This window comes from Carcharodon carcharias, chromosome 2 (genome assembly GCF_017639515.1).
Source record: "Carcharodon carcharias isolate sCarCar2 chromosome 2, sCarCar2.pri, whole genome shotgun sequence".
Classification (NCBI taxonomy): Eukaryota; Metazoa; Chordata; class Chondrichthyes; order Lamniformes; family Lamnidae; genus Carcharodon; species Carcharodon carcharias.
The window spans coordinates 36,959,918-36,974,898 of record NC_054468.1 but is presented as its reverse complement, the minus strand read 5'-3'; the positions used below and the strand labels follow the sequence as shown (position 1 = coordinate 36,974,898).

At 40.5% G+C, this 14,981-nt stretch overlaps 1 protein-coding gene across 2 annotated transcripts in view; it reads left to right on the top strand.

Annotated features, from left to right (window-relative positions):
* abcc5 (ATP-binding cassette, sub-family C (CFTR/MRP), member 5) overlaps nucleotides 1-14,981 on the top strand; it is a 131,920-nt gene that overhangs the window by 99,302 nt on the left and 17,637 nt on the right. The window contains exons 22-26 of one of the 2 annotated variants that reach the window (XM_041182666.1): nucleotides 3,977-4,105; nucleotides 5,119-5,305; nucleotides 5,537-5,626; nucleotides 8,991-9,180; nucleotides 9,354-9,513. In XM_041182666.1, coding sequence (XP_041038600.1) covers nucleotides 3,977-4,105; nucleotides 5,119-5,305; nucleotides 5,537-5,626; nucleotides 8,991-9,180; nucleotides 9,354-9,513 — 756 coding nt within the window. The remainder of the gene's footprint in view (nucleotides 1-3,976; nucleotides 4,106-5,118; nucleotides 5,306-5,536; nucleotides 5,627-8,990; nucleotides 9,181-9,353; nucleotides 9,514-14,981) is intronic. The other variant, XM_041182667.1, reaches the window with a different exon arrangement.

Sequence of the window (14,981 nt, the reverse complement as noted above, 5' to 3'; positions counted from 1 at the left end):
ACACAGAATAGATGCATTCCAATGAGTAAAAAAAGATCCAAGGGATGGACACACCATTCATGATTAACTAGAAAGGTTAAAGATAGTATCAGACTTAAAGAAAAAGTATATAATTATGCAAAATAGGTGGTCAGAAGATTGGACAAAATGTAAGGAACAGCACAGGATGACTATAAGATGAATAAGGAGGGAAAAATTAGTGTGAGAGAAAGCTAGCCAGAAATATAAAAACAGAGTAATAGTTTTTATAAATATTTTAAAAAGAAATGAGTTAACAAAGTGAATGTTGGCCCTATAATAAAGTGAGTATGGAGAATTGATAATGGGAAGCAAGGAAATAGCAGATAAATTGAACAGGTATTTTGTATCAGTCTTCACTATAGAGGATACAAGTAACATCCCAGAAGCATCTATGAATCAGGAAATGGAAGGGAGGGAGGAACTCAGGAAAATTGCAATTGCCAGAGAGGTGGCACTGAGTAAATTGTTGGAGCTGCGGGCTGACAAGAGCCCAGGTCCTAAGGGACTTCATCCTAAGGTTTTAAAAGTAGTGGCTAATGAGATAGTTGACGCGTTGATTTTAATTTTCCAAAACTCGCTGGATTCGGGGAAGATCCCATTAGATTGAAAGATGGTAATTGTAACTCCATTGTTCAAAAAGTGAGGAAGACAGAAAGCGGGAAACTACTGGCCAGTTATCTTAACATATGTCATAGGGAAGATGTTAGAAGCTATTAATAAAAAAAGTTGTGTAAGCTCAAGGTCATCAGGCAGAGTCAACATGGTGTTGTGAAAGGGAAATAGTGTTTAACTAACTTATTAGAGTTCTTTGAGGAAGTAACATGTGATGTGGATAAAGGAGAACCAGTAGACATACTGTACTTCTAGAAGGTTTCCAGAAGGCATTTGATAAAGTGCCACATCAAAGGTTATTGTGGAAAATAAAAGCTCATGGTATAGGGGGTCACATATTGGCATGGATAGAAGATTGGCTGGCTAACAGAAGGCAGAGAGCAGCATAAATGGGTCTTTTTCAGGGTGTCAAGATGTAACGAGTGGTATGCCACAGGGATCAGTGCTGGCACCTCAATTGTTTGCAATTTATATAAATGACTTGGATGAAGGGATGGATGGGATGGTTGCCAGATTTGCTGATGACACAAAGATAGCTAGGAAATTAAGTTGTGAAGAGAACAAAAGAAGGCTACAAAAGGATATAGATAGGTTAAGTAAGCAGGCAAAGATCTGGCAAATGGAGCATAATGTGGGAAAAAGTGAAATTGTCCAGTTTGGCAGGAAGAATAAAAGAGAAGCATATTATCTAAATGGTGAGAGATAGCAGAGCTCTGAGGTGCAGAGTGATCTGGATGTCTTAGTGCATGAATCTCAAAAGGCTAGTATGCAGGTACAGCAAGTAATTAGGAAAACCAATAGAACAATATCATTTATTGTGGATGGAATTGAATACCAAAGTAGGGAGATTATACTTCAGTCGTACAGTGCACTAGTGAGTCCATATTTGGAATACTGTGCACAGTACTGGTCACCTTATTTAAGGAAGGATGTAAATGCATTGGAAACTGTTAAGAGAAAGTTTACCAAACTAATACCTGGAAAGAGTGGGTTGCCTTATGAGGAAAGGTTGGATAGACTAGGCTTGTATCCACTGGAGTTTAGAAGAGTAAGAGGCAACTTGATTGGAACATATAAAATCATGAGGGGTCTTGACAGGGTGGATGCGGAGAGATCTAGAACTAGGGGCACTTTAAAAATAAGGGTTTGGCCACTTAAAACGGAGATGAGGCAAAAATCTTTCTCTGAGGTTTGTAAATCTATAGAACTCTTCCTGAAAAGGCAATAGAAGCAGAGTCATTGAATATTTTTTTAAGGTGGAGGTGGATAGATTCTTGGTAAGCAAGGGGGTGGTAGGTTATCAGGGGTAGGCAGGATGCAGATTTTAGGTTACTATCAGATCAGCCATGATCTTACTTAATGGTGGAGCAGACTTGAGAGGCCGAATAACCTACTGCTGCTCCTTGTTAGTATGTTTCAGTTGCACAGACCCTGGGTCTCACCCCATCAGAGTACTGCATTCAGTTTTGGACATAGCACCTTAGGAAAGATATATTGGCCTTGAGGTACTGTACAGGTTCACCAGATTAATATCATGAATTAGAGGGTTAAATTATGAAGACTATTTGCATAAACTTGCTGCCTTCAACCTTCTAAAATCAAGGGAAATAGGGTGATCTAATTAGCATGTTTAAAATAAGGGATTCAATATGACAGGTAAAGATGGGCCAAATATTCCAGTCTCCAGATCATCAGAGACTGGATATTGACTGAGATGCACATTGGGACATAGTGAAAGTTATGATATGAGGACTTCCGTGGGAATTGCCTGGGAAATTTCAACTTCCAGTGGACAATTCCCCTGCTCCCTGAGATCCTCGGCAAGTGTCTCCGACTTTGAGTTAGAGTCAGAGACTTGCGACAGGTCAGATGTAATTACCTGAATAATTATCCCAGAAATGTTAGACAGATTAAAATCTAGTCGAACTCCTGAGTAACTACACAACTATCCCGCCCCTGATTACTCCTCTGACCTGACCCAACTACCCCCTGACCTGACCCCCCCACCACCCCCTCTACCCACTTATTCCCCTCATCTACCTACCCCCAACCATTTACCACCTACCTCTTGCCCACTTCACCCACCCACTCATACATTGAGACAGGATGTTTAAACTTGCCATATGGCAGCCAGTGTGGAGAAAAAAGGGGCCGTATCCTATCTTTGCCCAACTCTACTACGATCTGCTGGAGTTTTCCGAGGAACGCTGCATTCTGCATTTTTGGGGCAACCGGGTTCGAAAGACACTAGTAGAAATGCGGAGCAACTTCATGTCATGGAAATTACCAAATGTGGTGACAATCTGACTGATTGCTGTGCTTTGGAAGAACCAGGCCACTAAGTCCTCTGGTAGGGGATTGAACCAAAAGGGTGTAATTTAAAATTAGATCTAGGCTATTTAGAGATTAAACCAGGAAGTATTTCTCCCACAAAAAGGGTTGTGGAAGTTTGCAGCAGTTTTCTCCAAAAGTCCTGGGGTTTGGGCCCTGGCAGCTGTTTCACTGCACTACAGCTCTCCTACATCCAAGTAAGGTGAGAAAACGAGATGGATTGTGGGGAGGGGGGAGGTTATGAAGTAGGAGGAAGGGATGAGTGGGTGTGGTTGAATGGGGAGGGAGGGCATAAGTGAGTGGGGATGGGAGGGATGTGAGAGTGAGTGGGGAGGGAGGGCATGTAAGTGTGTCCAATAGTAATAAAAATGTGGTTGTAAATGTTGTCCATGTCTTATGATTCTCAAATGTCTGGAGATTATCGTTTGCAGCTCTTAAGGTTCAGAAAGTTTGGTCACACCTGTCATTGAGATACACCCAGGGTGCAACTTTAACTTCCTGAATAAAGACCAGGCCATGTGGAGGTGAAGACCCCTTTTTTGAGATGGAGTAACATAACTAGATACTATGGAAACCTCTTTTTCAATCTGAGCTTGGGTAGAAAGTATCCTCGCAGCTACTTCAAGAAGGGAAATAACTTTTGCTGTATTGTGTTTGGATTGAAAGTGTGTTTTTGGAGAAACAAAATTGTAGACAAAATTGAAATTGAGTGAATTTTTTTGTAATGAAAGGCCAGTGCATAAGGAAGGAGAAAATATTTTGGTCATGATGGCCATTAGAAATTTATTCTTGAAAGTATTATTGCATCTATTACTTTTATAAATTAATACAGTTTGTGGTAAAATGTAGAGTGAAATTAGCGATTAGCAGTCCATTATTAATAGTTAAGAAAAACATGCAGAAAATATGTAAAACTTGGAAAGTGAATCCTAAGATGTTTCAAATGTGAGGAACATTTATATTTCTTTATATTTCATGTTTTTAGAATTTTTGTTAAACTTGTTCTCCGCAGGATTTTTATCAGAGAGTTGAAGCGTTTGGACAATATCACTCTGTCTCCTTTCCTGTCCCATGTCACATCCAGTATCCAGGGGCTAACCACAATCCATGCTTACAACAAAACTGGAGAGTACCGACGCAGGTTAGTTCTATACACCAAAAACGGTTGAGTGTGAAAAGGAAATAGTCTGTCATCCAACAGTCTATTTTATAATGTGTTGCTCACACTTGCAAGTTTCTGTTCCACTTTGTTTTAAGGTATTATACAGACAAGAAAGCCAGCCAACTCCTTTGCAGCAGGAAATATTTCCTAATTTGAAGTCAGGACTTTTGCTTAAAAAAATAAATTGTAAAAATTTCATTTGACTATAAATTGATCTGAATCTTCCTACAAGCAATTTTTTTTTAAAAAATTCATTCACGGGATGTGGGCTTCACTGGCTGGTCTAGCATTTTTATTGCCCATCCCTAGTTGCCCTTGAGAAGGTGGTGGTGAGTTGCTACCTTGAACCACTGCAGTCCATGTGGTGTAGGTACACCCACATTGCTGTTAGGGAGGGAGTTCCAGGATTTTGACCCAGCGACAGTGAAGAAACGGCGATATATTTCCAAGTCAGGATGGTGAGTGACTTGGAAAGGGAACTTCCAGATGGTGGTGTTCCTATCTATCTGCTGTCCTTTTCCTTTTGGAAGGATGGTAGTTGTCATGGGTTTGGAAGGTGCTGTTGAAGGAGCCTTGGTGAATTCCTTCAGTGTGTCTTGTAGATGATACACACTGCATCGCTGGTGGATGAAGGGAATGTTTGTGGATGTGGTGTCCTGGATGGTGTCAAGCTTCTTGAGTGTTGTGGGAGCTACACTCATCCAGGCAAGTGGGGAGTATTCCATCACACTCCCGATTTGTGCCTTGTAGATGATGGACAGGCTTTGGGGAGGCAGGAAGTGAGTTTCTTACAGATCCGAAAAGACTCACCAGTTGTGCTTTGTGACCTAATAGGAACACAACAAGCTACATATACTGTATCCTTGATTTTAAGGTAATCTGAGGTAGAAAGTTTGATTTGTATGCCATGTCTGTTTCTGACACACATGATATAATTACATGGCGCACTTACTGCTGTTTGGTTTATTTGAATATTGTCTGTTACTTTTCAGGTACCAGGAGCTGCTAGATGCTAATCAGGCTCCATTCTTCCTGTTCACTTGTGCAATGCGCTGGCTTGCTGTGAGACTGGATATTGTCAGTATTGTTCTTATCGGCACAACTGCAGTGATAATAGTTCTAATGCATGGACACATTCCTCCAGCTTATGCAGGACTTGCCATTTCCTATGCTGTCCAGGTTTGTACAAGATATTGTGAACAGAGATTGAAATTGTCTTAATATTTACAGTTCTTCCATATGTGGCCTTGAATTGTTTTATTGTTTGAATTCCTTTGGTTTTTCTCTGCTTTTATAGCAGAGTGATCAACAGTTCAAACTAAAAAGGTCATTCCTTCATTGGATATCATAGTTTTCTCAGAAAATGAGTAAAATTTGGTCCTGTTTGCTATGAGTATATTTTTCTTGCAGCTGACCGGTTTATTTCAGTTTACTGTCCGACTTGCTTCTGAGACTGAGGCTAGGTTTACTTCTGTGGAGAGAATTCATCACTACACAAAGGTACCAGTTAACTTGCTACGCTGTTGCTGTAAAATACTGGGCAGAATTTTCTGCAACATCATACTACTGTTGAGGCCAGGCACATAGCATACAATTTATTGAAAAAACAGGAAAAGCTGTTTGCAACCTTGCCTTGATTCAAAGAAAAAAAAACTTGCATTTATATGGTGCCTTTCATGACCTTGGGATGTTGCAAATTATCTTATGTCCAATGAATTACGTTTGAAGGGAAGTCACTGTTGTGGTCTTGGAAAATGTGGCAGCCAGTTTGAGAACAGCAAAGTAGCAAAAGCAGAAATGTGATAAATGACCCACTTAATCAATGCTGGTTGTGTTGGTTGAGGGATAAATGTTGGCCAGGATACCAAGCGCCACAGGATCTGTTATGCTTGTTTGAGAGGGCAGATGGGATCTCCAACACATGCTTTGAGAGAGGAGGGGAGAAGGGTGTGTAGTTGCTTGTGGAAGATCCTGTGCTAAAGAAAATCAATGGAATAATTGAATACAGAGTTTGCCTGGGATGAGTGTACCCAGTGAATTAATAAGAGTTAACAGACCTTTTGACTTAGGTTATGCTGGAAGGACAAGGAGAGAAAATTTGATGGAGCCAAGCTTATGATGGATTGATAACTGCTTTTGTGAATTGTTTAATAATGAACCAATTTTTATATAGGAATTTAAAGTAGTTTCGCAAGGAACTGCCATGGCAACCGTATGTTGAAGATTTTTTTTGCTGGATTGCAATTGGATGGATTTTTTTTATTCTTGAGCACAGAACAATTGGAGAAAAGATTGAACTTGAAGTAAAAGGATTTTGCCTGATTTTTATGTGAATCAAATGTTAAAAATTGTTCCTAATTTAAAAGAAAAATTTGTTTTTAAATATTTAATCAGGCCAAAGTAGAAAATTAACACTGAACCGTGACATAAATGATCAAATATCAAATCGCAGGCACGATATGCGGATGGCTTCCTTCTGTGCTGTAACAATTCTGTGAAATATAAAGATATTTGTATGCATACACACTTTTTAACTCCTCATCTTTGCAGTGAGGAATCTCCAGAGATGGAAAAAGGGAAGTAAGTTAATGGTTGTTAACAGTGAGTCCCATTTAATGAGAGGAGATCATTATGAACAGCAGGACTGGCCGGTAGTAAGGGTGGAAGCTTGCCAAGATCAAAGGCTAAGGTGGAAAGATCCTAGGTAGGGATTGGAGCAAATAGCGATTAGCAGCTCAGTTGTCAATTGCAACAGAGTTGGAATCTTCCTTGGCAGGCTTTGTCAAGGCGAGTTGTAATCTGTATTTTCCTTATTTCCATGTTTGCTAAACCATAACTGAGGAACTGTGGTGGCTAACTGGGAACTGATTTTTTTTGTGTATTCTGATCAACTTTAGCTGGTTTCAACAGTAGAAACACAAAGAGAATATGGAGCAAGAAGTCTGTTTCTATCTTGTTTCTCAACTAAAGTTCATGCATGCAACTTCAGAAATACAGTCCATAGATTTCCTGTGGCACTGTGCAATGGTAGTGTAGGGTTGGAACATAATGTGGGTGTGTTATCTTTACTGAGCTGACATCAGTGTTTTCTATCAAGAATTTGCAGTATATCTGTTATTGATGTGAGGATATCGGTAGATGCATGGCTCACCAAGCAGCAGTGATCCCTGTGTTCCTTTATGCTTCGAAGACTTGGACAACCTGCAGCAGGCACCTCAAAGCACTGGAGAAATATCACCAGCAGTGCCTTTGCAAGATCCTCCAAACCTGGAGGCAAGAATGGCAGTCCAACAGCAGAGTTCTGTCCCAAGCCAACTTGCCTAGCATTAAGGTGCTAATCACTCTAAACCAGCTCCACTCAATGGGACATGTCATTCCTATGCCTAACATCAGACTCTGGAAGCAACTACTCTACCCGGAACTCTGTTGCAGCAGGAGACTCCCAGGAGGACAGCGAAAACCCTCCAGACATCCTTGAAGAGGTCAATCACGCCCGCTGACCCATGGGGGAGACCCTGGCTTGTGACCAACTGAAATAGAGCAGGCTCATTTTGGGAAGGCACCAAGCACATCAAGAGACTTCGTCTCGAATGTGCAGAGGCAAAGTCAAAGGCTTTTGAGGGAGAGCACAAACCTCCAAACAATCCACCTACCCAATCTTTCAAGCACCACCTGCCCTGCATGTGGCAGAGATCTGCAGGTAGCACATGCGACTCACCAGCCATTTCAGAACCCGTCAAATTGGAGTGGAAGCAAGCCACCCTTGATCCTAAGGGACTGCCTGAGAGAAAAGAGAAAATGTGAGGATTAGGAGTATTTTGAAGGGCAAGCTTTGAGCCTATGAATTGAGCTCCCAGGAGACATAGTTGTTGTTGCAGTTCCTATTTTTGGAAGTACAGATCTCAAAGCCAAATTGAGATTTGGGAACCCCCCCCCCACCAGAAAGAGACATTTGGTGGGATTTTTTGTATTCAAAAGTAAATGGTATGTAAATGTACATCAGGCAAGGACACATAACAATATAAATCTTAGAGTTTTATTTGGGGTCACTCGGTACTAATTATTAGATGTGGGTGCATCCTCTCCCCCATGCCATGCAGGGTACCCCCCCCGCACCATACCACCACCACCAGCCACCATCCCTGCCACACCTCCCCCATTCAAAGCTGTGATTTACAATGCTAATAACACTAAATCTAACAATCCTATGGTGAATGAGCAGTCCTTCATTTTGGATATTCAGAATTGACATTTTTAAAAAGAATATCTTGATCACAGTTGGTTACTGAATTTCTATATGGAATAGTTCCTTTGAATGGTTCTAAACTGAACTCTTGGAGAAAGAAGGGCTCTAGGCAATAGCTATACGTTGAAAAAAGGGAGGATGTATAATTTTGTATATGTGTTATAAAATGCAGCCATTTAACTTCCTGCTATATTTTTCATGTCTCACATTGTGATAATAAAATATTTCTGGCTGAGTAAGTTTTGTCTTTTCAGCTTTTCATTTGCTGAAGTGTAAGCGCTAACTGAATATGCGTAATGAGGATGTATAGCACTTGCTGGCTTTGCTTATGCTGTTTTGTGAAAAGTAATAGAAATATTATGATTTGATCATTTATTCCCTTTCATTAATGACCAACTATAGGCATTAATTGGATAGATATCTTGCTTTCTGGAAACAAATATTTAAGTAATGAGCTGAATTCCACTTCATACTGTAGCTGTAATGAAATACAAAATATTGAGAATTCTGAGTCTTCATTTCTCAGCTAATTTTAATTTAGTACAATTTTGAGAAGCCATGCTTGCTGCCGGGTATTTATACACCAGAAATCTTGTAACTTTCCTAATTTTCTACTAGACTCTGAAATTGGAGGCTTCAGCTCGTGTTAAGGATAAAACTCCACCTGCAGACTGGCCTCAGCATGGGCAAATAACATTTGAAAATGTAGCAATGAGATATCGTGAGAATCTACCTCTGGTGCTAAAGAAAGTGTCCTTTACCATTAAACCTCAAGAAAAAATTGGTATTGTGGGGAGAACTGGGTCAGGTAAGAAACACAGTTAATCAGAGCAATGTCAAATATATACTTTCAGTTTGGTTTCAGGTGAGGAACTCTTTTCAAGTTGGTTGCAGAGGGATGGAACACCGGAGTTTTGGTTAAGTTTGTAACTAACGTGAAATAACACGATTGAAAAACTGCATTTTTTCTGTTTTTGGCAGGTAAGTCATCACTAGGAATTGCACTATTCCGATTGGTTGAACTCTCCGGTGGTTCAATATTCATCGATGGAGTGAATATTACCGAAATCGGATTGGCCGATCTTCGCAGCAAACTATCCATTATCCCCCAAGAGCCAGTTTTGTTCACCGGCACTGTAAGGTAAACCCCTTGGTTCTGCAAAATTCCAACTCTGTTTTATGTGTAGTTATTATATAGTCGTATAATGCATCTGTTCATTAGAGTACTGTAACACTTCGAATGTTTTTGACATTTGTTAAACTTAATGAGTCAACAGACTGTGTTGAACTTTTGTACTTAGAGTTGCATGTAGCAATACGTGGAACTGAGAGCTTGTTGAAAGGTAAAAAACAAAATATTGCAGATGCTGGAAATTTGCAGGTCAGGCAGCAGCTATGGAGAGAGAAAGAGTTAACGTTTTAAGTTGATGGCCTTTCATTAGTTTCCTTATTGCTAGATGCAAATAGAGATCCTGTAACACATTTGGGATACTAACGATTTTTTTAACTGGATGGGTCAGAAGTCCTGCCAAATAGCTGACCCGCTGAGTAGAACCTTGTGAGATTAGCTGCACTAACTGATATTACTGGAAGCCCTGTTTAAAGGGACAATCAACTACAGACACTCAGATCATAGAGATTTGTGTGTTGTAGTGGCTATTGGATTTGTTAGGAGCTTTTAAGGTTTCAGATTGTTTATTATTTCTAGCCTTATCTTGATTAATCACTATTATGGGTACCTTCAGTGCTTTGGATGAAGGAACAGTTGGAGGAAGAGAAGAAGCAGCAGCAGCCTCAACAATGAAGAAGAGCAGCTGATGAGTCTGTTAGATCATCACAGTTGAGAGGAGCTGTTTATAGAAGGCCTTTTCCAGCTCTAAGTCTTTAGCCAAGAACCTGTTTTCAGGATATTTCTGAGGATTTCTATCAGATGGCTGTGCTTTACCAGACAGACTGTAACTGATCCATGATCTTTTACAGCAGGTCCTACTGGACCAAGAAGATGGCCAACAAAAGCACCAAACTGATCACTTCCTTGCCTTGGCTTCCTTCCAGGCTGCTATAGAGAATGTCACCCTTATCTTCCAGTCTTCGGTGCACAGCTGCATGGAGCAGGTCACCAATTTCCTCCATGCCAGGGCATATCAGTACATTAACTTCCCAATCAACACCAGTAGACAGAATGAGAGACAGTTCCAAGATTTGAGGCAGCAGCTGACTCCCCTCATGTCCAGGTTATAATAAACTGCATTTGTAGCTATAAGGGCGCTTGAGCCAGGAGCTGTTGCAGCCTTGGTGTCATATTTGACCCCTGCCTCAGTTCATATGCTGCTGAAACTCTCACGCAAATTTCATTCTCTTTAGAAGTTGCTATTCCAGTGGACTTCTGGCCACCCTCCCACATTCTATGCTCTGCAGAATTGAGGTTATCCAAAACTTTGCTACCTGTGCCCTAATTTGTATCCAGTCCTGTTCATGTATCACCCCTATGTTCACAGACCTACATTAGCTTCCAGTTAAGCAATGCCTCAACTTGAAAATTCTCATCCTTGTTCTGAGATCTCTCCATGGCCTCACCCCTCTCTATCTCTGAAATCACTTCCAGCCTACACCTTATGTGATATCTGTGTTGTTCCAATTCTGGCCTCTTAAGTGTCCAGTTTTAATCAATCACCAGTAGCAGCCCTACCTTCAGCTACCATAGCTCTGGAATTCTCTCCCTTAAACCTCTCTGTCTCCCTTTTCTCTTCTTAAGATGCTTCTTAAAACGTACCTCTTTGATCAAACTTTTGGTAAGTGTAGTAATCTGATGTGTAATATACCTTTAAGACAAATGTTGTAATGTAAGATCACATGCGCTTGATACCCAATAGCAGAATAGCGCGGGCTACCTCTATAGTCAGTAGCCTTGAGTTAAAGTCTGAAGAGTAAACAGAGTTTTGAGTTGTATGCACACAAGTGTAGCTGCTCTATTCCTTTTGTAAATAAACAGAATATGTTTCTTCTAAGAACGGTGTACTGACCTCTGTCCTCGTATCAACTCAGTCACCCTAAAACAAGCGTGCAATCCGATCCTTTAGCCCCAACAAACCAGGGCACTGGATCCAACAAAGTGGTGATGAGAGTAAAAAGCAAGAAAAGACACGAAGGAACGAAGTAAAAAGCAAGAAAAAACAAAGGGAATCAGAACAAGCGAAATCAGGCCATACCTTGCACAGTAGTTGTAAGTAAAGAAAAATTTCCTTCCTGATCGTCAAAGCAATCCCCTTAGAGCATGCTGCAATTTGGAAGAGTTGAGCCTTTCAGTCCAACCTCGGACGACTAATTATGTTGAACGTAATTCTTCTTCTTCCGGGAGAATAACATCGCAGGGGAGGAGAAGTAGTGTGCGATCCTCTTATCCATGTGTGGGAGTAAGGCATATGGAATAATCTGAAATTTGTTGGCACCCAGTGCCCCAGATTTGAAAAGTTTTGATGACTTGGTGAGCCTCTTCAATAATCATTACCAGCCTAAACTGTCGATGACTATGCAATGGTTCAAATTTAACTCAAGGAATAGAACCGTGGGGGAGACAGTGGCTTGTTATGTGGCAAATCTGAAACAATTAACTGAATATTGCGAGTTTGATACACTTATCAATGATGTGCTTAGAGATCGTTTGGTGTGCGGTATAAATGACAATGCGATTCAGAAGAGATTACTGTCTGAAACAAATTTAGATCTTCAGAAGGCATTGGAAATCGCTCCTGCAATGGAAGGTGCAATGTGAGACTCAAAAACCATACAGGGAGTGCAAAATGGCACCGTCCTCCATGTCACGTGGGGAACCTCAGCCAAAAAGAACGTGAAAGTGCAAAGCTTTACTCAAGCGGGAAGCAGCCACCATTAGCAGACAAGTTAAAGGTGATAACTTAGCAGCAAAAACATGGCATAATGGTAACAGAGGTGGAAGCAAACAGCCTTGTAATGAATCACAGTTTAAAAAGATCAAGTTTTTTTTTTCCTGTCTTCGAAATGGACACCTCATAAGATATTGTAAAGATGGAACCAGGCAGACTTTCAGATAAAAGCAAAAACCCAATGAGATTAACAGAGTTGAAAAACCTGAAGTAATAGATTCAGATATTTATTTGTTATATAATTTAAAGGTAGGAAGAACAGAACCTATCTATGTAACCATGAGAGGCCTATCAGAATGGAGGTGGATACTGGCATAGCCACTTAGTTGATAGGTGAGCATACTTTTAAGTATCTGAATCATGAGGAACGTAAACTAAATTTGGAAGAAACTGATGCCAAATTGAAAACTTACACGGAAGAAGACATACAAGTCAAGGGCATTTGTAAAGTCACAGTACTCTACTGAGATCAAACAGTAAATTATCCTTAATGGTGGTAGCAGGCAGAGGACCAAGCACACTAGCACGAAACTGGCTGAGGAAAATCAACCTTGATTTGTCACAGCGATTCCAAAAGAAAAGTGAAAACCTGCCGAAAGACTTTCACACACTGAGTTGGCAGAGAAGACACAACAATGTTTAATTTTCCAAGAGGCAGTAAACCAATGCAAAAAAAGAGGTGGAAGAGCTGAAAAATCAAATGTGAAACCAAAGAGGCTAAGGAGGCAAAAGCTGCAGAATTTTCTAAGAAGCAGACATGATGAATTTCTGGAAAATTCAACCACTGAGTTCACTCAAGTTAAGCTTACATCTGAGATTAGTCTGGTCAATATGGAAGTTGAAAAGGAGGCTGAGAATAAATTCAGTGTTAGAATGAAGAATTCCCATTGAAAGAAGACACACAAGCACAAATAATACCATTGATCTTGGCAGCGTATGAATATACTTTCATTCATCGACCTGGAAGTCAAATTGCAAATGTAGATGCACTCAGTCATTTGCCCGTGCAAGTAAAAGATGAGGATGTTCCAATTCCTCAAGAATTCATTTTACTATTGAACTTCCTGGACTCATCACCGATATGTGCTCAACAGGTTAAAGATTGGGCAAACTGAGACTCGGTCTTATCCAAAGTGCAAGATCAAGTTCTTCATGGTTGGTCACAAGAATCTGATTAAATGAAACTATTTTTCCAGAGAAAATACGAAATAACAAGCCAGGAAGGTATCTTATTGTGGGGAGTACAAGTGGTTGTTCCACCAAAAGGACGAAAGCCATTGTTATTTGAACTTCAGAGTGCACATCCTGGAATTTCCAGAATGAAGGCAACAGCTATCTATGGTGGCCTGGGATGAATGGAGAAAAAGAAAACTTAGCGAGAAGTTGTATACAGTGTCAGAAAGTACAAAAGTTACCTTCCAATAGCTCCATTACACCCCTGGGAGGGGCCAGGAAGGCCATGGGTGCAAGTACACATCGACTATGTGGGACCTTTTATGGGAATCATGTTTCTACTTATCGTCAATGCACACTTAAAATGGATGAACATATATGAAGTGAGGTCGCCGACATCTTTTGCTACAATAGACAAACTACAACAAAGTTTCGCAATCAACAGACTACCTAAAGTGGTCGTATAAGACAATGGAACAGTGCTGAATTTCAGCCTCAATGGTATTACTCGTGAAAACCCCTTTCACCGTACCACCCTTCTTCAAATGAACTGACCAAGAGGGCAGTTCAGACATCCAAATCTGGTATGAAGAAATTGGTTGGAGACTCTATAGCAACTAAATTAGCAGGTTTTCTTTTCCATTATAGAACCACCCCTCATATGACAACAGATGTCACATCTGCAGAATTGTTGATGAAGCACTTTCTCCGATCGAGATTGAGCATAATAATGCCAAACTTTGTGGGAGGGGAGGGGATGGGTGGAAAGGAGTCAGGGAAGTCAGAAAATTGGACATGACTGTCGCAGTTGTGACACAACGTTTAACGTAGGAGAGAAAGTACTTGTGAAGAATTTTAGAGAAGGACCAACATGGTTGTTTGGCGAAATAAGTGCAGTAACGGGACCTCTTTCCTACCACATGAAAGTGGAAGATCAAGTCATACGGAGACATGTGGATCATATAAGAAGAGGAGAAACAAAATATCCAGAAATGATTCCACTAGTGTTCGTGACTAAATCAACGCCTCCTGTTGAAAGAACTCAGCTGAGTACAGTTGTGTCTGAAAGGCCGACTGTACCTGAAAGAGTCAAAGAAACAAACTTGTAGGTACCTACTGAAGAATCAGATGCTCAGACGACTACAGTGAGAGGGGTTCCAGATCAAACATCAGAAGTTGTAGAGCTGAAGCGTTCTACATGTAGAAGGAAACCCCCAGAAAGACTTAACTTTGTAAATTATTTCTGTGTGAATAATTTGATACTTTGAGAAAAATTGTAAAATTTATTTGAGTAAAGGGGGGAGGGATGTAGTAATCTGATGATCTAAACTTTCAAGACAAATGTTGTAATGTGAGATCACATGATCTTGATACCCAATAGCAGAGTAGCAGACTACTTCTGTAATCAGTAGTCTTGAGTTAGATCTGAAGAGTAAAGACGGAGTTTTGAGTTGTAAGCACAGAAGTGTAGCTGCTGAGTTCCTTTTGTAAATAAAGTTTCTTCTAATAACGGTCTACAGATCTTCTCTGTCTT